The sequence below is a fragment of the Panthera uncia genome (assembly GCF_023721935.1).
Source record: "Panthera uncia isolate 11264 chromosome E2 unlocalized genomic scaffold, Puncia_PCG_1.0 HiC_scaffold_20, whole genome shotgun sequence".
In the NCBI taxonomy this organism is placed as follows: Eukaryota; Metazoa; Chordata; class Mammalia; order Carnivora; family Felidae; genus Panthera; species Panthera uncia.
The window spans coordinates 11,872,519-11,896,801 of record NW_026057589.1 but is presented as its reverse complement, the minus strand read 5'-3'; the positions used below and the strand labels follow the sequence as shown (position 1 = coordinate 11,896,801).

Here is a 24,283-nt window from a genome sequence, read left to right as displayed (position 1 = left end):
AGTAGGGATATTACTTCTGCCTCAACAATTCTTCTAAGAATTACCTGACAAACACACTTGTACATATGCACATATTTCAGCTCAGATCATGATCTCATGGTTTGTGAGTTCAAGCCCTGTGTCAGGCTCCCTACTAACAGTGTGGAGCCTGCCTGGAATTCTCTCTTTTTCAAAATAAATAAAATAAACTTAAAAGAAAAAAAAAGTGGATTCATTCATGAATGAATTCATTCATGCTACGACATGGATGAACCCTGAAGACATTATACTAAGTGAAATAAGCCAGCTACAAAAGGACAATACTATGATTCCACTTATATGAGGTATCTACAATAGTCAAATTCACAAAGACAGTTAAGTAGAATGATGGTTGTCTGGCATCGGAGGTAGAGAATAATGGAAAGTTATTGTTTAATGGGTACATAGTTTCAGTTTGGGAAAACAAAGGAGTTCAGAAGATAAATGGTAGTGCTGGTAGCAAAACAATGTGAATGTATTTAATGCCACTAAACTACAGTTAAAATGGTAACTTTTATATTATGTATATTCCACCATAATTATTTTTTAATGGGAATGGTCTCTATACATGAATATAGTTTATCTACATGAATAAGGACTAGCTCCAAGATAACATTAGGTGAAAAGAGTAAGGTACAGGACAATATATACATGTTACCATTTTGCTCGAAAGGTAGGGAGAAGAAGAGAACTAACCTAAGTTACTTTAAGTTATCTGGATACTGGAATGTTAAAGACAAAAAGAACCATATACAAATACTGGACTGTATCTAGTAATCTGTTTCTCATAAGGCTATGAGCTACCAATTCTTTTATCATTAAGTGATTGAAAGAATGAATAAATTCATGAGGGAGAACTCTCCTTACAGGAGAATTCCAATTATTTAATGAGGAAAAAATGAGGAAAAGAGAAAAGTATGATTGGAACACCATCCTAAATACAGCAGACAAGATTCTCTGATGGATACTAAAATTGGTGGGCAAAAAATCTAAGAACAAGGTATTTGCATAGCCTCAAAGTGTCTCCTTCAAAGTATTTTCAATTACAAGGAAAAAATAACTTTACAGTGGAGAGACACAACAGACACCACTTTAACCAAATGATCAAGGTTAATATCACCAGTAATGAGACAAGTAGATAGCATCCTGATATGATACTGAGAAGGGTACATCATTTCTGTGGTGGTCTTGCCAAAAAAAACATAACCTCAATCTAATTATGAGAAAATATCAGAGAGAGCCAATTTGAGGGGCATTCTACAAAGTAACTGATCAATACTCTTCAAAAATGTCAGTCATGAAAGAACAAGGAAAGACGGAGGAAGTGCCACAGATTGGAGGACACTAAGGAGACATGACAATTAAATGCAATGTGGGATCAAGGATTGGATCCTGAAGAAAAAGGACAGAAGTAGAAAAATTGGTGAAATTTGAATAAATTCTGTTATTTAGCTAACAGTATGGTACCAGTATTAACTTCTTAGTTTCAGTAATCATCTATAGTTATGCATGATGTTAACATTAGGGGAAACTGAGTGAAGGGTATATGGGAACTCAGAACTAATTTTTGCAACTTTTCTGTAAGTCTAAAGTACCAAAAAAAGGTTTCAAAAAGTGGGTAAGAGAAGAAATACACATGTACACAATTTAAATATAAAAATTTCTGAAAAAAACATGTTACAAAAGGATACCACATTCCCCACTAGAAGAATGTGAAAGCTACCCACAGACATTTTCCTCCCTGCACACCTTTTGTACTGTTTCAGTTTTTTTTTAAGTGTTTATTTCTTTAAAAAAAAAAAACACAAATATTTAAGAAAAACTGATTAACTCAAATATGATGTCTCGTTCGAAGTGATGGAAACGACTCAAATCACAGCCCTAGTAAAAACTTTTTTGAAAATGTCTCCTTCACTCAACAGCATCTATATATCTACCTATACTTAAGATCATCCAAACTTTATTATAATCTATACCAAAAACCTTCAATGGAGGGAGTGATACTTTAGATACCAAAACACAGCATTATATATTCTGTATCTCTTTCCTAAAGTTAATTTCCAAATGCAATTAATTTCCAAAGTACTGAAGTCTAATTATTCTAATTGGAATGCATGTGGGGGGGAGGGGGAGGGAAGATTTAAAAAGACTTACTCGCAGTCCACTCTCTGACTTTATATCCATGATAGTCAAAACCGTTTCATAAAGAATAGCATTTCCTACATTTTTACTAGTCTCCGTATTTGTGGCAACCTGAAAAGTCACAAGAGGTCAGTACATAAGTGATAAAACAACACTTCCGAAAAATATCCAGAGGTAACAAGAGGCATTTTGTGACTAATTACAGCCACTGATGAGGAAACATAAATAAATACTGCTCATCTAACCACCATCAATCACTCAGCTCCCTGCTCTACTAAAATGAAGATTCATTATAATGCAGATTGAGTCTACTCACCTGTGCTAATATATCATTCATAGCTTCACTTGAGTCATCATCATTTCGTCCTAAAATTCTTAATAACCGCAAAATTCGTACCTAATGTGCAAAATACGAGAAGTGTCAATAAATAATGTCTGACACAAAGGAACTTACTTGATATGAAACTCAAATTACTTAAATGAAGTCTTAGATTCCATTAGAAATGGCCAAAATTCAAACAGAAGAATTTTAAACATGATCTTTAGAGAAGTAATGTATGCTTCTATGCCCTAATGAAGTAATGAGACAAGGCACACTTCATCACTTTACAGCTAAAGGATACCACCACCTGCAGGGATCTACTACATTGGCAAGTCAAGTCTCTATGCAATACATAATTTTGACTATTACAACTATAATTTTATCCTGTTAATTTAGCACAGAACTGTGTCACTATTCACTTATTAATGTAATTAGTTTAATCAATTAATTACCAAATTTCTACCGACAAAAACTTAAGAGCAAAGAAACAATCTATTCCAAAAGTATTAATTTCTCCAAAATTCTCTTTCAACCTCACCTGCAAAAAGGGGTCACTGATACCAGAAACATCATGTTCTGGTGAATATCCCGACATGATGAGGTTCTTTAGAATACGAACTAATTGGGGCACAAGCTGCAGAGAAGAAAGATGCATCAAAAAACAGTGCACATCAAAGAATTTCTCATGAACAGGCAGGGGATTTGGCTTAAGAACAGGGTGCAAGGGTCTGAATCCAAAAAAATTCTACTGATACAATATGCTGGTATAATACTGCTGACACTTGATGAATATAACTTAGGAGTATTTAGGCCAAGAACTCAAGAAGGAATGTGTATTTTTATGTGAATTAAAAACAAATGACTTATTTACTCCAGAGTTATATATACAAAGATACTACAAATAACAGTACATCAGAAAGCCTATGGGAAAAAAGTCAAACAGATGCCTACGGGGCATACTACATTTTTACTTCTATAGAACTTGACATACCTAGGTAACACATGCATGTTCAGTTTTTATCCATTCAAACATTTGGATATAAAATGTGATCACCAAAAATACTGGTGATCTTATTAAAATTATAGTTTTAAAATGTACTATCTTAAACAGAGGAAAAAAAATTCTCTGCTCTTAGGATAGGCTAGTTATATAGTCTTTTCCAACAAACAACAGGAATACAAACGCCGTCAGCACTGACCAAGGGGAAAAGACACATGAAAAAATTTATTTTCACCTCAAGAAGATACCAAGGCCATGAATAATTTCCTTTCCCTATTCTCAACTCCCAAGATACAATTTTTGGTAAAATTTTACTTTAGCATTTAATTATACAGACTGATTGGTTGCCTGCTTTCTTGTCTTATTATATTAATATACATTCCTTATGGTCAGAATTCCTTTCTTGTCCTTCCTTTACTTTGTCCATTAGAGTCGTAACACATAGTAGAGGCAAGTCTATGGCCAAGCTGAACTTTAAAATGCTTTAAATATTATCATTCATTTCATTCTGTTGATTGAGCACTTAATATTAAACCCAATTCCAAAACATTTGCCACAACAGGAATTTTTCCAGGCTCCAACTAAAAACTCAATTTAGCTACATAAACAACTCTAAGCACATAAAATTAAGAAAACAAGTGTCCAAAGTGAAGTGAATCACATCTCTTTTAGAGGCAATCAGAACAGCCCCAATTTTGTTGCAGCTCAATTACTTTTCTCAATTACTGTTCTGGCTCTGCTCCCTCCTTATTCCCTAACTCCAAAAGGAGATCAAGATCAAAACAAAAGCCAAGCTATGCCCAATGTATGCACTCCCAACATGTAAATCCCACTTCTAAATGTAAGAGAACATAATCTACATGAATTTAAAGAAGTGTGGCCATAACACTTCAGAATTAAGTGACCCTTAAGTCATTTAAACAAAATTCTAACTTGGACAACTCCAAGATTAAAACAAACTAAACTATGGTGACCTGTAAATTCTAAACAGAATCCTCATTAAATGTGTCATCCATAGGCAGATTTATATTAAAGGTAAAAATAATATAAATTTATAAACTGCTTTAAAATGTGATTAAGCTGGAATCATCCAGTTACCAAGCTCTGCACAAAAAGCAGCTCGCCTTGCATACTTTCCAATGGCCTACTTTTTTGTACTACACATATCCCTAATTATTTGTTTAATCTGATTTCTTGGAGAAATCTTATTTCCTTGGGCTACTAAATTCAAAAATTGTTTTGCTCACTGACAAAAAACCAGCACACCACCTAAAACTGCCTTGGGGCAAAAAGCACAAATGTCTAAGTGTTCAACATACAGATTCTTGGAACCCAGCTTTATTTTTCAGATGAAAATGTAAGTTGTTAAAACTGATGACAAAAATAAGATGACAAAGGGAAGGGCTGCAGCCATGAAAATCAGTCGATGCCCACCCACTCTACCTCAAAATGCTTTTCATATTCCAAAACTTCCAGAAAAGATTAAGTGCAGGTAAGGGGGAAATAAAGGCTCTAGGTCTGAACTGAGAGCTCAGAAATACATACAGAGCTTTTTAAAGTATGAGGTTACCCACACATGGCTTTAAAATATCTACTTCAAAAAGAAGCAGTGTTTTGTGCCAAGTCTCCAAACTGATCTGGAATTGCCATCATCAAAGCCACTGGGAAACCGTTCAAAGTTTCTCAAGTGAAGATGAAGAAATGGCAAAGAAGGAGGTTTAGAATTCAGGAAAGGCTGCAACTGAAATCCAAGGCTGATTTTGGAGTTGGGAGTTTAAACGACAAGACAAAAACTGGACTAGGGAGTTAGCCAAAACTGCAAGAACAAGTAACTCATAGTATTAAGCACAGCTGCAGTGTTAGTGTATTTTTAAAAGCCACATTTGTGGATGGATGCACAAAAGCTACTAAGGACCTAATGCCAGCATGCACCATCTAAAAGAGGGTTAATTCTTACCTTTTCATTCTAACATACAGCAGGATTCCAAACAGACAACAGGAACAAAACATACAAAGCAAGCATTAGGGACAGATACGGGCCTCATACTATTTACAATTATTTAATCAAGACATGAACATCTAAGGAAAAAAAAAAGGCCAAAAAAAAAAAAAAAAAAAAAAAAAAGAACTGCTATTAGAGCCTCATGATAACTAAAATACAAAGTAGGCCCCATTTATTGAGTGATCAACACCTTATAAAAGGAATTAAACGCATGTAACTACCCAAAGTATAGCTTTCAAGTCCTTACTACTGTCTTCTAAAAGAAAGTGGAGAAAACAAAAATTTCCACTTTAGAATGCTGTAAGAAAGGAAGGGAGGAACTTAAGAAAGCTAGACTTCCACCACCAGTCAACAGCCTAAAATGAATAGAAGGTGACCCTGTGTTACATAAAAGTAATGTCAAATTCCACTCTGTAGTTTTCACCTTAAAAAAAAAAAAGTTACCTGTCTTTAACACACACACACACACACACACACACACACACACACACAGGGCGCCACTTACACACACACACAATTCCTGTTTGTAATCTGACCTCAGGTTACATTTCCTGACTTCAATGTGAAAACAGCAGATAAAGCACATGAGAGACTGGTATGTCTGCCAACAATGAGAGAAGACTTCTATTATGAAAGAGAAAACACTGTACTACTGCCAGTTCTTATATGCCTAAATCTGGCTCCCAGCCCTACCACGAAGCAGGGCTGGTCAAGTCCTTTATTCAGTTCAGTAGCTTCCTTTCAAAAGAAAATTCATAACTGAGAAAACCATGTGTTTTTCACGAAAATCATTTTTCAATCAAGAAAGGCTTAGGCATATAGAATGGTGCCTACCTTTCTGAAATGTGCAAGCATGTCTGGGCTTCGTTCACACATTTCTGTGAGGAGGACTACAGATGTGTGAAGGACACCTGAAATAAAAGAGCAAACAAAAACTAAAAATGAGGCTCTATATTCAGCTTCATAGAACAGGGCTTTGAGTTCTGAAGGTCAATTCCAAAAGGATAGTTGCTACTTTTATTTTTTACTCTCCCAAAGAAGCTAAGCATTGAGGTGAATACAAAGGAAGTGTTTAATAGATGCCTGATTTAATACTGGCCAAGTCAGTCAAATCAGAATATTTTAAACAATTATGTTACCAAGATAATTGCTAAAAAATGACAACCAACACATGTGTCTCTCCATCTGGGAATATCCATAAGGACATGCTCACAGTCAATATAAGCTAGGTATCATCTGCTCCATACTTTATAAGCTGTTAGCTGAGTTCTGATAATTCTAGAAGCAGAAATCTTATTAAGACTGTAAATTTCCAAATAAAATATATCACAACTCCAGGTAATTATGGATGACAAAGTGAACATGCTTGTTCCACAGACAATAAAAAGGATCTCACAACAGTTCCCACTAATAATAAATAAGTACCCTAACCATTAATTTGTTCAACAAGTATATTCTGAGCCTTCTGGGCACAGGACTGAATTAATCCTTTGGATTAATTAATTAATCCAAATTAAATATACCTCACCATTTTTTCTCTTAGCATTTAGTAGGACACATGAATTTTCTTTACTCAGAACTTGTTTCACTGACTTCAAAATAAGAATAAAATGTCTGGGAAAGAATACCCATGTTCCATTTAATTTCTCTCTCGTTTAATATGAAGGTATCTAAGTACTTATTATAAATTCCTATTACAAGTAACCTAAAGTATTTTCATAAATCTTACATTCCTATCACAAGACAATAAAAAAGTAACTTTTTCTCCTATTATAGCCAGGAAATCAAGGTGTTTTACATATGAAAATCAAGGCTAGGATATTTTGTACATTATGCTAAATATTAATAACTAAACATAGTACTTTTAATACAGTAAAAGGAGACCAAAAATGAAAAACAAGTTAACTATGAAGGCACCAATCTCTAATTATAAAAGCGGGTTATGAGAGTAGAAAGAGATCTGATCAATCAGCCCTTCCTGGAAAAGTATCTATGCACAGAAGAAAGACAACTCCACTGCACTGAAACAGAAGGCCAACACTGCCTGAAGCCTTTTCTCATTCCTCTTTTCCCTCAGTACTTTACAAGTACATCCAAATCACATTACCATGGTTCTTTTCATTCAATAAATTTTTTGTTGCTGGTAAAAACATCTCCATAAGTTCAGGAACCTTCCTGATGACATGAACAGCACATAGTGCTGCCTATAAAAAAAATAAAAAGGACAAAAGATTTATTTCAATTAAGTCAGGGCAACCAATCTTACAAAAAACAAACAAACAAACAAACAAACCACCAACAAAAAACCATATCAACTAGTTCACCTACTAAAACAAGAAAGAAGAAAGAAGTCAGATATCGGATGTATTATATATTAACTGATTAGGGCTTTCCAATTTATACTATTTCATTAATGAGAACTTCTAGCTCACCTGTTCCTTAGTTCATACATTACTAAGTAAGTGGACAAAAACTTCCTAGAACATGGTTAACATGAACTTATCAGACAAATATAACTTATGTGGGATTTTACAAAGTTTTGCAGAGACTTCCATCTGTGATAACCATTCTTCTGAGTAAGATACCAAAAGGTTTTATAAAAAAACACAATGCAACTGAAAGATATACCACTGCTGTTACTATTAATAATATCTATACCTTCCCCAATTCACTCTCTGCTGATATCAAGAAAACCATTTGAACAATAATTAGCTAGTCTCTACTGAAGAAAAGATGGTCTTGGCTTGTTCACTGGAAAGAAATATACAAAGACTGACTTTGATTCTGCCCACCAAAAGTAACCATAACTACTATTTGTTGGAGTTAAATACCATACAAGTTTAGATATATTAACTAGAAAAGATTTCAGCTAATTCTTCCCAAGTTATATTTGGGAGAAAAAGATTTTTACCAGTCCAGAGGAATGTTTTATTTAATGAAATAATGTATTTTCTGAACAAGAGCAGCCACACATTCTTTAAGAGAAAGCACTGGCTTTGGTTTGCAGTCATCATTAACAGTGTATGATCCTGGAAAACAGCGTGGTCCTTGCAACATCTTGCCTCACACCATTAAAATGGACGCAATATTAAGTGTTCACTTCTTGGGAGTTCTAAATTTTACATCCTTTGTTTATGAAGGTTGTAGAGTTCAAGCACAATTTTAAAAAACATAAAATGTTTATATCAACATATAAAAGCAAGTTAAGAGAATGAGATCATTGTCTTCCAATACTATTCCATTTAGACACACCAATTCAGAAAGTGTGTTCTAGAGCATGATTCTCTATAATTCTCTAAGTCCCAATGGAACTGCACTTCCAGAGATTCAAAGGCACTAATGCAAAGACACAGGCACTAATTATTAGAATAAAAGTAAATTCTTAAAGTTCTGTTCATTATTCACTTTGTTTAATACTGTTTAGAATCCAGTAAATTAGGAAGTAATTAGGTTTCTAGGATACCCAGTAACATGTTTGTTTATAAATCATTTCCTTGAAAAAAGAGGAATTAAGAGAATTAAGTAAAGTCTTCACACTTATCAACTAGAGGTAATTAGCAATTAAAAACACCACCTCCAAAATTAGTATAAAAATAGATTTTGATTTATAAACACTTGATTCACATATAATCATTTAAAATACATTGACTGCAGAGAAACAGATTATCATCAGAGCTCTCAAAAATAATTTGCCTTCTCATCTCTATAATATTCCCTAATCCAAACGCAAACATTTGGCTTCATTAAAGTTACCTTTTTTCTTAAGTAAGAATTGGAGGTTTTCAGGAGTTTCTCTACCTCTCCTGCAAGATCTCTGCACATCTCTGAAGAGCCCATGCAGCCGAGGGTACAAAGTGCTAGCCCCTGTACATACTGCGTGCTATGATTAAGATCACTGCAAAAGAAAGAGGTAGAAATGAATATGCTTTGCCCGGTGCTCCCCATAAAGAAGGTTCACGTTCACAATCTAATGAGGTGCCTCTGAATGACTCATAATTACTACAATAAGGAAAGTAATTAATAGAATTATTTATTGCAAAAAATGTTTCCTTTAACTTTATTAGACTACCAATAGAGTAAACTGATTGACGGTGTCTCCTACATACTTATAATTCCATGTCTCCAAATACCAAAGTAATAGAACTCTGACGGGTTATCTGTCAAAGACAAACTACTTTAGAAAACTTAGCAAACCACTAAAAATGAAAACTGACAAAAACAGAAACATGAAGCACACCTGTATCTTTAAAAGATTTTTATTTTTTTTCCTCCATTTTTTTTTTTAAGTAGGGTCCACATCCAGCTCGGGCCTCAATGTGGGGCTCAAACTGACAACCCTGAGATCAAGACCTGAGGTGAGGTCGAGTCAGATGCTTAATCAAATGAGTCACAGGCACCCCTAAAAGATTTTTAATATCCTCTACCACTAACTACCAAAAAAAACTAGGATATTTACATAAACCAAAACCTTTTTTAAAAAACCAGAAAAGAGTCCCCACTACTAAAGCATTTAAGATGACTTAAACAGATATACGTTGAAACCTTTAACCTTATGGTATAGTATTAACCTTGATGTCAGGTTAACTTTTGTTTTTATTTTATGTATTCAAAAGAAAAAATAGTAACTAAAAAAATTAGCTAAATTAAGCCACCTTTAACAAACTAAGCTAGATATTTACAGTGAGGCCAGTATCTAGCGATACAGATAGACAAAATCCTGTTTCTAGCAGACATTGATTACTGTACAAAACTATTTACAAACCAGCCAGGAAGTGTACCTTCAGAAAAGCTGAAATATTAAAACTTGAATCAGTAACTCATCTGTATATTATAATCAATGCTTACTATTCAGAAACTGAATTATTGTATGAGTTATGCTACTTCAACCAGCTCTATGACCATTTTACTATCCTTTAGTAAGGTGGTTCTCAAGGATTTCAGTGGTTAACAGATCTCTGGAAGCCCCCAAGCCTGTCTCAGGGGGTCTGTGAGCACCCAACTATTTTCACAATACTAACTCATTATTTGCCAACTGTACTGACATATACACTAAGGATGCAAAAGCAGTGGTGGAGAAAACTACTGGCACATTACAAGTCAGAGTAGTGGCACCAATGACTAGTAGTCATTGTATTCAATGCCACACAGAGGGAGGAAGGGAGTTTGTTTCACTTAAGCCCGCTTGGGACAAAGCAGTAAAAAAAAGACTCGTTTTATTAAATCATGACGTGAGTACACACTGCTATCATGTGATGAAATAGGAAGTATGCAAAAAGAACTACATACTGAAGTGGTAATCTCAGAGAAAAGCACCTGGACACTTGTAAACTAAACTATGAACTTTTCAAATGTACATGATTTTTTTTATTTGAAAAATAACTGACAACTATAGTTATTAAGATTTGGGTATTTGACAGACATTTTCTGGAAAAAGAGCCAACTAACCCTATCACTTCAAGAGCAACAACTGACAGTGTTGGTTGCCAATGATAAAATCTAAGCTTGAAGTGAGATTCAGAATTTTGGAAAATCTGTACTGCCACAATGAACTTCACAGTCTACCAATACTTTAACTGAGAGAGCAATTTTTTCGAATGACTGAGGCATGGTGTTACAAACGCATACATGAATACAAGATTCAAAGTGCAAGAAAGACCAATGGGTTTAATATAACAAAGTACCAAACTTCACTGTTTCAAATTCCACACGGTAACTAATCCTTAAGAAATTACCCTTAGGGAGTTTTGGTATAGTATCAAACAAGAATATCCAGTTATTAGAAAGGTTATTTGACGGCTTCCTTTTTCTAACTATATTATCTGTGAAAGGCTGGATCTTCTTCATATACTTCAATCAAAACAGAACACAAGATATTGTATGCAGAAGCAAATACGACGTCTAGCTGTCTTCCATTAGGCCAGAAATTAAAAAGATTTACAGAAATGTGAAACAATGCTATTTTTCTTATTTTTGTCTTGCAAACTAGTTTATTTTTCATTAAAAAACGTTATCTTTGTTAACATTTAAGGAGTTCATTACTGGTAATTTTATTGATTTTTTTTTTTTTTAATTTACACACAAGTTAGTTAGCATATAGTACAATAATGATTTCAGGAATAGAATCCAGTGATTCATCCCCTACATAGAACACCCAGTGTTCATTCCAACAAGTGTCCTCCTTTTTAATGCCCCTTGCCTGTTTAGCCCTTCCCCCCACCCACAACCCTTCCAGCAACCCTGTTTGTTCTCTGTATTTAAGAATCTCTTATGTTGTCTCCCTGCCTGTTTTTATATTATTTTTGCTTCCCTTATGTTCATCTGTTTTGTAGCTTAAATTTCAGATACGAGTGAAGTCATATGATATTTGTCTTTCTCTGACAATTCTGCTTTGCATAAAACACTCTAGTTCCATCCGTGTTATTGCAAATAGCAAGATTTTGTTCTTTTTCACCGCCGAGTAATATTCCACTGTGTGTATATATACCGCATCTTCTTTATCCATTCATCTGTTGATGGAAATTTGGGCTCTTTCCATACTTTGGCTATTGTCAATAGTGCTACTATAAACATTGGGGTGCAGGTGCTCCTTCGATACAGCATACCTGATTACTTTGGATAAATACCTAGTAGTGCAATTGCTGGGTTGTAGGGTAGTTCTATTTTTAATTTTTTGAGGAACCTCCATACTGTTTTCCAGAATGGTTACACCAGTTAGCATTCCCACCAGCAGTACAAAACGGTTCCTCTTCCTCCACATCCTCGCCAACATCTGTTGTTCCCTGAGTTGTTAACATTATCCATTCTGACAGGTGTGAGGTGGTATCTCATGGTGGTTTTGATTGGTATTTCCCTAATGATGACTGATGTTAAGCATTTTTTTCATGTGTCTGTTAGCCATCTGGATATCTTTGGAAAAGTGTCTATTCATTCACTTTGTCCATTTCTTCACTGGATTATTTGTTTTTTGGGTGTTGAGTTTGGTAAGTTCTTTATAGATTTTGGACACTAAACCTTTATCTGATAAGTCACTTGCAAATATCTTCTCCCATTCCCTTGGTTGCCTTTTAATTTTTCTGATTGTTTCCTTCACTGTGCAGAAGCTTTTTATCTTGATGAGGTCTCAATAGTTTATTTTTGCTTTTGTTTCCCTTGTCTCCGGAGACATGCTAAGTAAGAAGCTGCTGCGGCCGAGGTCAAAGAGGTTTTTGCCTGCTTCCTCCTCTAGGATTTTGATGGCTTCCTATTTTACGTTTAGGTGCTTCATCCATTTTGAGTTCAGTTTTGTGTATGGTGTAAGAAAGTGGTTCAAGTTCATTCTTCTGCATGTCGCTGTCCAGTTTTCCCAGCACCATTTGAAGAGACTGTCTTTGTTTTATTGGATATTCTTTCCCGCTTTGTCAAAGATTAGTTGGTCATATGTTTGTGAGTCTATTTCTGGGTTCTCTTTTCTGTTCCATTGATCTATGTGTCTGTTTTTGTGCCAGTATCAAACTGTCTTGATGATTACAGCTTTGTAATACAGCTTAAAGTCCAGAATTGTGATGCCTCCAGCTTTGGTTTTCTTTTTCAGGATTGCTTTGGCTATTCAGGGTCTTTTCTGGTTCTGTACAAATTTTAGGATGGTTTGTTCTAGCTCTGTGAAGAATACTGGTGTTATTTTGAGAGGGATTGCATTGAATGTATAGATTGTGTTGGGTAGTATCGACATCTTAACAATATCTGTTCTTCTAATCCATAAGCATGGAATATTTTTCCTTTTTGTGTATCTTCTTCAATTTCTTTCATAAGCTTTCTATAGTTTTCAGTGCAGAAATTTTTCACCTAGGTTATTCCTAGGTATTTCTTAGGTTAGGTTTATTCCTAGGTATTTTATGGGTTTTGGTGCAATTGTAAATGGGATCAATTCCTTGATTGCTCTTTCTTCTGCTTCATTATTAGTATACAGAAATGCAACCGATTTCTGTGCATTGATTTTATATCCTGCGACTTTGCTGAATTCATGGATCAGTTCTAGTTTTTTGGTGGAATCTTTTGAGTTTTCCATATAGAGTAGCACATCGTCTGCAAACAGAGTTTGACTTCCTCCTTACCGATTTGGATGCCTTTTATTTCTTTGTGTTGTCTGACTGCTGAGGCTAGGACTTCCAACACTATGGTGAATAACAGTGGTGAGAGTGGACATCCCTGTTGTGTTCCTGACCTTAGGGGAAAAGCTCTCATTCTTTCCCCATTGAGGATGGTATCAGCAGTGGGTCTTTTTCATATATGGCTTTTATGATCTTGAGGTATGATCCTTCTATCCCTACTTTCTGGAGGGTTTTTATCAAGAAAGGATGCTGTATTTTGTCAAATGCTTTCTCTGCATCTATTGAGAGGATCATGTGGTTCTTATACTTTTATTAACATGATGTATCATACTGATTGATTTGTAGATATTGAACCAGCCCTACATCCCAGGTATAAATCCCACCTGATCATGGTGAGCAATTCTTTTAATGTGTTGTTGGATCTGGTTGGCTAGTATCTTGTTGAGAATTTTTACATCTATGTTCATCAAGGAAATTGGGTCTGTAGTTCTCCTTTTTAGTGGGGTCTTTGTCTTGTCTGGTTTTGGAATCAAAGTAATGCTGGCCTCATAGAATGAGTTTGGAACAGCTTGAAAAGAATAGGTGTTAACTCTTTCAATGTTTGGTAGAATTCCCCTGGAAAGCCATCCCGCCCTGGAGTCTTGTTTTTTGGGACATTTTTGATTACTAATTCAATTTCTTTACTGGTTGTGGGTCTGTCCAAATTTTCTATTTCTTCATGTTTCAGTTTTGGTAGTTTATATATTTCTAGAAATTTGTCCATTTCTTCTAGATTGCCCAATTTATTGACATGTAATTGCTCATAATATTCTCTTATTACTGTTTGTATTTCTGCAGTGTTAGTTATGATTTGTCCTCTTTCATTCTTGATTTTATTTATTTGGGTCCTTTCCTTTTTCCTTTTTGTTCATTCTGGCTAGGAGTTTATCAATTTTGTTAATTCTTTCCTGATTTCATTGATCTGTTCTACTATTTGTTTTTTAATTTTGGTATCATTGATTTCTTCTCTAATCTTTATTATTTCCTATCTTCTGCTATTTTGGGGCTTCAATTGCTGTTCTTTTTCAACTCTTTAAGGTGTAATGTTAGCTTGTGTATCTGAGACCTTTTTCCTTCTTTAGAAAGGCCTGGATTGCTATATACTTTGCTCTTATGACTTCCTTTGCTGTATCCCAGAGGTTTGGGGATGTCATGTTATTATTTTCATTGGCTTTCTTGTACTTTTTAATTTCCTCTTTAATTTCTTGGCTAATCCATTCATTCTTAGGAGGGTGTTCTTTAATCTTCAAGTATTTGTGGTCTTTCCAAATCTTTTCTTGTGGTTTATTTCGAGTTTTATAGCGTTGTGATCTGAAAACAGGCACGGTATGATCTCGATCTTTTTCTACTTGCTAAGAGCAAGTATCCCAGTATGTGATCTATTCTGGAGAATGTTCCATGTGCACTCAAGAAGAATGTGTATTCCACTGCCTTAGGATGAAATGTTCCGAATATATATGTTAAATGCATCCAGTCCAGGTGCCATTCAAAGCCACTGTTTACTTGTTGATTTTCTGCTTAGATGATCTGCCCATTGCTATAAGTGGGGTGTTGAAGTCCCCTACTATTAGTAATATTATCAATTAGTTTCTTTATGTTTGTGATTAACTGATTTATGTATCTGGCTGCTCCCACGCTGGGGTCATAAATATTTACAATTGTTAGACCTTGGTGGATAGTCCCCTTAATTATGATATAATGTCCTTCTTCATCTCGTTACAGTCTTTATTTTAAAATCTAGTTTGTCTCATATAAGTATGGCTACTCCAGCTTTCTTTTGGCAACCATTAACATGATAGATGGTTCTCCATCCCCCTACTTTCAATCTGAAGGTGTCTTCAGGTCTAAAATGGGTCTCTGTAAACAATACTATTACTAGTAATTTTAAATGAACTAACAAATGGTTTTAATCTTCCCTGAACAAAGAAAGAAAAAGAAAGTAAAGTATAAATTAGCCAGGTTTGCTACTCTTTAACAATTTGAGTATTTAAGATAAAAATTACTGGTAAAATAATGTTTAAGGATTAACTATGACTTTACCATTTAGTTTCCCAGTTCCCAAAAATATTTAGGCAACTTTTCATTTTTCAATGGTTAAGAATCTTTGCATACTGCAAACTCTTAAAATATCATATCCAATTTTTTAAATGTTTATTTATTTTTAGAGAGACAGAGAGCATGAGTTGGGGAGGAGCAGGGAGAGAGGGAGAGAGAGAATCCCAAGCAGGCTCTGCTCTAACAGTGCAAAGCATGATGCGGGCTCAATCTCATGAACCATGAAATCATGACCTGAACCAAAATCATGAGTCGGATGATGTTTAACCAACTGACCCACCCAGGTGCCCCTATCATACCCATTTTTTAAAGATTCCAAGATCTTTAATGTCTTAGAGCTTTTCTATGCCAATGAACAATGAAGGAAACATTCATTATTAAACATAAAAACTGCTGGTACATTATGATGCCCTATAATACAAACAAAAAACAAAATTTTTAAAAACCCAACATAAAACAAAAAAAACCCATTAACAAATGTTGTAAAAAAACAAAAATAAATGATCCAAAGTCCTTTAACTTGAGCTTAGACTGAGTGCCAGCCAGATCAATTCCCAACAATTCTCTCTCACATTCACTTGGAGCTTGTCTAGGTTTCATTAAAAGAAAGGTTTCTTCTTTACCTATGTGCCTCAATCTTCAACTTTTATCAAGCTATAAACCTATACTTGAGTTTGACATTAACTCTTTAATATGAACTTGCTGCTAAATAGAACTGCCAAATCATTAGCATGTGATTGAAGGCTTAAGTAATAAGGTCAACAGAGCATGCAAGAACAAAAATTAAAGAAACTCTCAGAGACCTCTCCAGAGAAAATGTATGCAAGATTTGTGTAGAATGTAACATCTATGACACCAAGGATCTCGGTCCATTTTTTTTTTTCATTCTCCCTTCCCAGAGTTTATAGCAGCTCCTGGCATGCAAAAGGTATACAATACATATTTGTTGAATAAATGAATCAACTTGGTATTTTCATCAGCAATGTTTATTTCAAGGCCAAAAAACAAGATTCTCCCAAAATTAAGTTTACAGACTCAATGTATTTACATAATACACACTGTATTTACAACCAAATCATAATTCTCATTTTGGAATTTTCCATTATTCACTGGGAAATTTTAAAGTAGGACATTACTGACCACAGAAAAGTATAAGAGTTCAGTATCTATAAATTTGATCACCGATACCCCCCTGCTTCTACTTTCTATCAAATAAATACTGCAAATGAAAAAGCAATCTACAAAAGGAGAATAACTATGAATTGACACACCAAAATCAAACTAAAACAAACCAAAAAGTACCGTTAGCCAGTAAGGCCCTCAGAACTTTTATAAGGTTCTAACAGATATTTGCTGTAAGAAGGATGCTGGGAAAAACTGCTAATTCCCTGCTTGGGTACTCTAATTCCTCCAAACAGTAAGCATTCCTCAATTTGTAAGTTGAACAAACATAATTGGACTAGCCAAACATCCATTAGAGAAAAAAAGACATTCACAAAAATTCACAGGACTAAATATAACCTCATGCAACTGAAATCTTGGATTAGACCACTGACATGCAAGACCTCTATTTTTACATTTAAATAGTTATTTACTCAGAACATACAATGGTAATTCTTTAATAAATGTAACATTTCATTACTCTTGGTATTCAAGGTCCTGGAAATATAAGAAAGCTGTGATTTACCAATGCTTTTTCTATTCTATGAAGGCCTAAATTCTTGTCTCATTGCTAAACTGTGTTCCTATGCCTAAAGATGTACAGCAACACCTTCATTTAATTGTCCCCTATGGAAGGTTTAAACCTTTGCTTAGCCTCTTTACATATAAACTACAAGAGCAATTCAAACATACTTTTTTCTTTTTAAAGTAGGCTTCATGCCCAGCATGGAGCCTAACGCAGAGCTTGAACTCATGACCCTGAGATCAAGACCTAAGCTGAGATCAAGAGACAGATGCTTAACTCAGTGAGCCACCCAGGTGCCCCAAACATATTCTAGATGATAAATAAAATCAATAAACAGAAGCTCTTGGTATTATAAGAAAAACCTAAAAGCACAAAGAGGTCCTTAAAAGAAGGAAAGGTAAGACTTACTTCTTGATACAGTTGGTCATGAGAAGATGGACATCTTGTCTTTCATCTAACAGCAGCATTGCCCCTAAATAGCCAATGCGTTTGTCTGTGAATTTTTGAGAGGCGATAAGCTTCAGGCACTCCAACTGCAAATTAAAAAAAAAAGAAAAGAGAAAGAAATTAAGAAATTGCTACCACAATCAGGAAAGCAATGTTTTTAACCCAGAGTCAGTGGATAGCTAAAATAAATAGATACCAAACTGCCTTAATAAAAGGGAAATACTAACATCTTTGGAAATCTCGATAATAGCTACCAAGTTTTAGAATAGATCTCAGCAAGGTCCTATGATATTTGCTATCCAAATAATCTGTGAGATTTACCTTAGTTCCACAAATTTAAATAAATACTAACTAGTAAAATATTACAATAAAATATTAATAAACCCAATTCCTAATTTAATCCCCAAGTTGTACTAAATGAGTACTCAACTTATGTGTATATTTAAGGTCTGTTTCGCATTTTGAATATCAAAAAACGCAGTAAATGGAAATACATCAAATTGCCAAACACTACCTTAAATATCAGGAATAGGGGTGCCTGGGTGGCTCAGTGGGTTAAGCATCCGACTGTTGATCTTGGTTCAGGCCACTACCTCATGGTTCATGAAATGGAGCCCGGCATGGAGCTTTGCACTGACAGCATGGAGCCTGCTTGGGATTCTCCCTCTCTCCTTCCCTCCCTCTCTGCTGTCCCCAACAAACGTACATGTGTGCACTCTCAAAATAAATAAACTTTAAAAAAAATCAGGAATATGCAACAAGAAAGAACAACGAACTTTAATATAATGGGGAAAGTGCTACATTTAGGGCTTGAGCCATGTAGTAGGGAGAAGTGAGAGTTTAGTAGGATATGAGTAATAAAAATATAGAGGGGAAAAAAAATCCAGAGGAACTCTCTGGAGTGGAATTAACCTAATATGTCTTACGCGATTTCTTCTTTACATAACTATTAAAAATCCTCAGAGCTTAAGAGTCTTTGTAGTTAAACAGTTTGTCTCTCTACTTAGCTTTTCTTGAATGTCACAACTACTTCGATATAATTTATCGAACTATCAACTAACATGGAAAAGGCCAAACATTCCTTCTATAGCAATGGTTTCCAAAGGTGTACATAAGTTAGGCTCTCCAAGAGGAGTTTTGTGAACTATGTTCCCATTTAGAATCATTTCATCCCAAGGAAAGGGGCCCAAATGCAGACCTGCGTACAACAGTCTAAAATCATGTGACACTACTCCCCATCTGAATTTGCCTCTAAGTTCAAAAGCGAAATTGAGTAATGAAAAAAATTCACAGAACTGTTTCAAGCTATTTAAAAATTGCTCTCTCAATGTATCTGCATTAGAAACACCTAAAGTTGAGGCACTTGGGTGGCTCAGTCGGTTAGGCATCCAACTCTTGATTTTGACTCAAGTTAGGATCTCACAACTCATGAGACTGAGTTCCACGTTAGGCTCTGCACTGACAGCATGAAGCCTGCTTGGGATTCTCCCTCTCGCTTGCTCCCTCTCTCTCTCTCTCTCTCTCTATCTGCCCCTTCTGCTCTCTCTCAAAATAAACATTAAAAAAAAAAAAAAAGAATAAGCACCTAAAGTTAGCAGAATGGCTATACCACCATGAACAAATGAAAGAAGTCTCCAAGAAGAACCAGGATCCAAAAGGGAAACTGAAATGCCTTCTGAAACTGACAAAGATTATATAACAACCCTTCATTTCCTTCTATGCATTCAATTTAAATTTTAAAAAACAATTTATGAAATAGAAGACAAAAGTCATTTTCACAATGTCAGCAGAAAAATTACTGCTGAGGTGAATGAGAAAATTAGAAGCTAAGTATTATCAGAACACCTTACTTTTTCAAATAGAAGGCTTTTTTAACCTTCCCATTCAATAATCCTACAAATGAATATTTTAGCAGTGAAGAAAAGTTCTAATAATCAGGTATCACTAAAATTTTTATCATCCTTATTGAATCATGCTTCAAATAAATTATCTAAAAATTCTGTATTAAGATGAACTAATGAGGAAGATAGACTTTACTCTTATATATTAATACTACTTTGTATTTTTTTAGGGCCAAGTTTTAAAACAGTCACAGTAAAAGTCATCAGTGACTAGTGAGTACAGTTGTTGCTTTTTGTAACACTTGTTTATTTTTTTAAAAATTTTTTAATGTTTATTTTACTTTTGGGAGAGAGAGACAGAGACAGAGAGAGGGTAAGGGCCAGAGACAGAGAGAGACACAGAATCCGAAGAAGGCTCCAGGCTCCGAGCTGTCAGCACAGAACTTGATGCGGGGCTCGAACTCACAAACCTGATCATGACCTGAAAGTAGGACGCTTAATTGACTGAGCCACCCAGGCGCCCCAGCATTTGTTTAAAACTTATCTAAAAATTAAACAGTGAAAACAAAAACTACAATTTAAAGGGACAAACACATAATTAATTCTTTTTAATATTCCCCATTGGTACAGTAACTTTGCACCAAGAATAAGCATTTACTTTATGAAGATGGCAAATTTGAGAGGAAATCTGAGATTACAGACTGGAAATGGCATTTTAAAAACATGCTCCAATGAAGGATTAACTCTGATCATATCTACACTTAGGCATCAGCGGCCAGCAATAGTGCTGAGAAAGTACCATGGTTCATCTTTAAGAATAGTATCTCAGTTTTCAGATGTTGAAAAAGAAAAAGGACGGAGGAGTGTACAATGGGGTTTGGGGTAAATATGAGGGAAGGGCATCCATTTTTGACCAGCAACCACTAAAACCACAATTCTCATGTGAGTTACAGAAGAAAAATAGTAAAATCAATTAAATGCTTCTGCCTCTTAGGTAACAACCTCAAATTCAGTACTACTAATCACTGAAAGCTACCTGAAAAATCTCACCTAAACACTGCTAACTCACAAATCTAGCATATGCTTTAAGACCACAGTAAAGAGTTTAACTTTTATATTCATACAACCACAGAGATAAAAAATAACTTTTGCTTTTTTACACCAAACTCTGTAAGCAAAGTCAAAAGACAAATGACAAAATTGGAAAAAATATTTGCAACCCATTTCACAGATATGAAATCCTATATAAAAGAATCCTAATTGATTTTTTAAAAGACAAATTGATTTTTAAAAAGACCAACTCAGTACAAAAATGGACAAAAAATATGGACAGTTCAAAGAAAACAAAAATAATTCAAACATGAAATGGAGTTCAATCTCATAAAACAAATGCAAACCCAACTAGGTAAATTTACTTTTTAAAAAAATCACTTAACTGTACACTTGAAAAAGACGAATTATATGAGATACAAAATATGCCTCAGTGAAGTTATTAGAAAAGACATGCAAACTGAAACCATAGTGAGATGCTACTTTTTAACCTATTTTATTAACAAAGCTTCACAGTTATAACAGTGTGAGGGCATTAGTGATTGGACATAAACTGGCACAAGCTATAGTGAGAAAGTTCTAGCCTATCTAAATTACAAATACACATATCATTTGACTTGACCATTCCACATTTAGGAACTTACACACTTACATTCACACATGTGCAAAATAATGGGTATTATTTAATTGTAGTATTACTTTAAACAGTAAGACTGGAGGGGCACCTGGCTGGCTCAGTTGGTAGAGCAAGAGACTCTTCATCTCAGGGTTTTGAGTTCAAGCCCCACAATGGGTGTGGAGTCAACCTAAAATAAAAAATTTAAGGGGTGCCTGAGTGGCTAAGTCGGTTGAGCATCTGGCTCAGGTCATGATCTCAAAGTGTGGGTTTGAGACCCGCATCCGGATCTGTGCTGACAGCTCAGAGCCTGGAGCCTGCTTCTGATTCTGTGTCTCCCTCTCCCTCTCTCTCTTTTTGCCCTTCCCCCACTCGTGCTGTCTCTCCAAAAATAAACATTAGAAAAAAAATTTTAACTTAAAAAATTAAAAAAAAAAACAGTAAGACTGGAAATAAATGTCTATTAATAAGGCATCAGCTTAATAAATTATGATTCATAAACATCACAGAATACAATTCTGGATACACTACCATCAGTATGTCCAAAGAGCTGGAAATACAGAGGAAGCTTTTTTATATTGATATGAGCTAATCTTCAAAACAGATTAATAAGCAGATAGTGAAACAACAGTGTGCTGCAATATATATTTTACAGTGGAGGGGACATTTCCATTGCCTGGAGATGTATAAAATATCTGAGGGATAGACAAGAGATGGTTGCCTATAAAAAGGAAACTAAGTGACTGGAAGAGGACAGAAAGTGGAGTTTCATCTTATATTCTTTCTTTGTTTTTATTTTTTATTTATTTATTTTTTTAGAGGCGGGGGGGGGGTGACAGAGAGAGAGAGAGAGAAAGAGAGAGAGAATCTCAAGCAGGCTCCACACTCAGCACATAGCCCAACAAAGGGCTCGATCCCATGGCCCATGACCTGAGCCGAAATCAAGAGTTGGACACTAAACTGACTGAGCCACCCAGGCGCCCCCATTATCTATTCTTTTGTATCTTTTAAATTTTGCATCAATGAACTACCATTATCTATTCACAATATAATACTGGACTAGAGGAAAAAGTTTAAAACTGCAGGATGAAGGGAACTTTCAACTATGGTTAGAAAAATTAATGCTATAATTAAAAAGAAAAAACAACCTAGGGAAATTATTCCCTCTCCAAAATTGAATAATATGTAATTTGAAAAACTAACAACAAAGCACTTGAGTCTTGGAATTGTTTTATGAAAACGACTTTGAAAATTTAAGACCAAAATCTTATGAAAATACAACTCAATAAATGGGAAGAATCAGTTTTAAATAACTTAAATTTATGAAGGATTACTGTGCTATGCTATTATTCCTGTAATGCTGCAGGACCTTAAGAAGTATGTCCATTCCTTATCTCTAATCCCCATGATGGCTATGTTTTTTTCCGCTGGCAGTTATTTTGTATTTTTCACTAACTATCAGTGTCTTTCTTGTCAACAACACTCTTAACTACCACTGGCTTTTCAACAGCAACCTTCTCACTCTCCCCCCCACCTTCCACCCCAAAGGTCTCATTGTGGTAACTCTCAGCTATTCACTGATTTTCTTTATACAGGATTTACTTTCCAATTGTTTTTGAGATGCTATGGTTTTGCTTTAATTTCGTAAATTACTAGCTTACGAAACTAGTACCAATGTATCAAACATTCTCACAGATACCCAGTTAGAAAGGCACACAAAAGGAAACCAACATTTGGATATATATCATAAGTGTGATACACATATACTTATCCTATGAAACATATATATATGAATATTTATATACTTATATATTTACATAAATATTTGTGACAATTATGCACAAGCTACTATGAAAACAAATTAGGAAGGGCACTCATTCAGGTTAGAAACAGTAAAAAAACATCAGAGAAAGATTCCACTCTCTTTATGTAACACATAGTGGAACAAAAAGAAGCAATTTGATTTACAGTCATAATCCTGGGTTTAGTTTAAGAGAACTAAAGTTATTTCAACAACCTGGGCCTCAGTTTCCTCATCACTAAGATAATCAGGCCATGTCATGAAAGACCACCCTAACACTGCCCTCCACACCCTGCTTTCAAGGCAAATACAGTAGTCACTAATTCTCTACAGCTGATCCTTAAAGTGGCCTAAGAATTTTTCTCAGCAGAAACATTCCAGGCAACCATTAGCAACAAGCCTAAAAAAGTGAAGTTACCAGCTCCCTCTGGAATAAATACAATGCCTTAAGAAAGTGGTTTCCAAACATGACTGATCAAAAGCACCTGGGAAAGTTTTGAAATAGGTAGGTCACCCCCAAAAACATCCTGATGGAATAGGTTTCAGGTAAAGCCTGACAATTTGATTTTTATAAACATTTTCCAGATAACTCAGTGTTTCAATTTTCTCCAAATTTCAAAGCACTTTCTTTAAAAAGGTTTCTGGCCTTGTTACATTTTTCTACAAGTACAAATACTGCCCTTTATCAACATTTAATCTGGTTGCCCTTTAAGAAAAAAGCTGCACCTATTTTGTTAGCCTTCAGAACAATTTCCCACAAGGTCAAATGCACATGTACATTTGCTTTTAAATTTAACATTTGAGCTTTATGATGTAAACAATCACCTTGATAAAAAGATACACATAAACATTAAAGGATCTGCAACTGATTGGTTAGGTATTTTAAAAAGCTACCTTTATTTCAATATTCAGAAAAAACTTTCTAGTTTATACACAAACACACACACATTTAAAAGTTGACCCTGTAACTGCTTTACCACTATGTAGTCTGGCAACATAAAAATCCGTATTTGAGACCAGTCTATTTCATTCTTCCAGCAGAGGGGGGGGAAATAAAACATTTAACAGTGCTATTGCATTCCATTTCTCTTCTTCAGAAAATTATGAAATATTTCACTCCAAAATACACAAAAATCATGTAACACCTCTAACCCACACCAACCAGCTTTATCAACT

At 34.9% G+C, this 24,283-nt stretch overlaps 1 protein-coding gene across 1 annotated transcript in view; it reads right to left on the bottom strand.

Annotated features, from left to right (window-relative positions):
• AP1G1 (adaptor related protein complex 1 subunit gamma 1) overlaps positions 1–24,283 on the bottom strand; it is an 80,046-nt gene that overhangs the window by 28,495 nt on the left and 27,268 nt on the right. The window contains exons 3-9 of the mRNA XM_049622529.1: positions 17,761–17,885; positions 9,238–9,379; positions 7,592–7,688; positions 6,319–6,395; positions 3,021–3,116; positions 2,477–2,557; positions 2,173–2,271 (exon numbers count right to left, since the gene is read on the bottom strand). Coding sequence (XP_049478486.1) covers positions 2,173–2,271; positions 2,477–2,557; positions 3,021–3,116; positions 6,319–6,395; positions 7,592–7,688; positions 9,238–9,379; positions 17,761–17,885 — 717 coding nt within the window. The remainder of the gene's footprint in view (positions 1–2,172; positions 2,272–2,476; positions 2,558–3,020; positions 3,117–6,318; positions 6,396–7,591; positions 7,689–9,237; positions 9,380–17,760; positions 17,886–24,283) is intronic.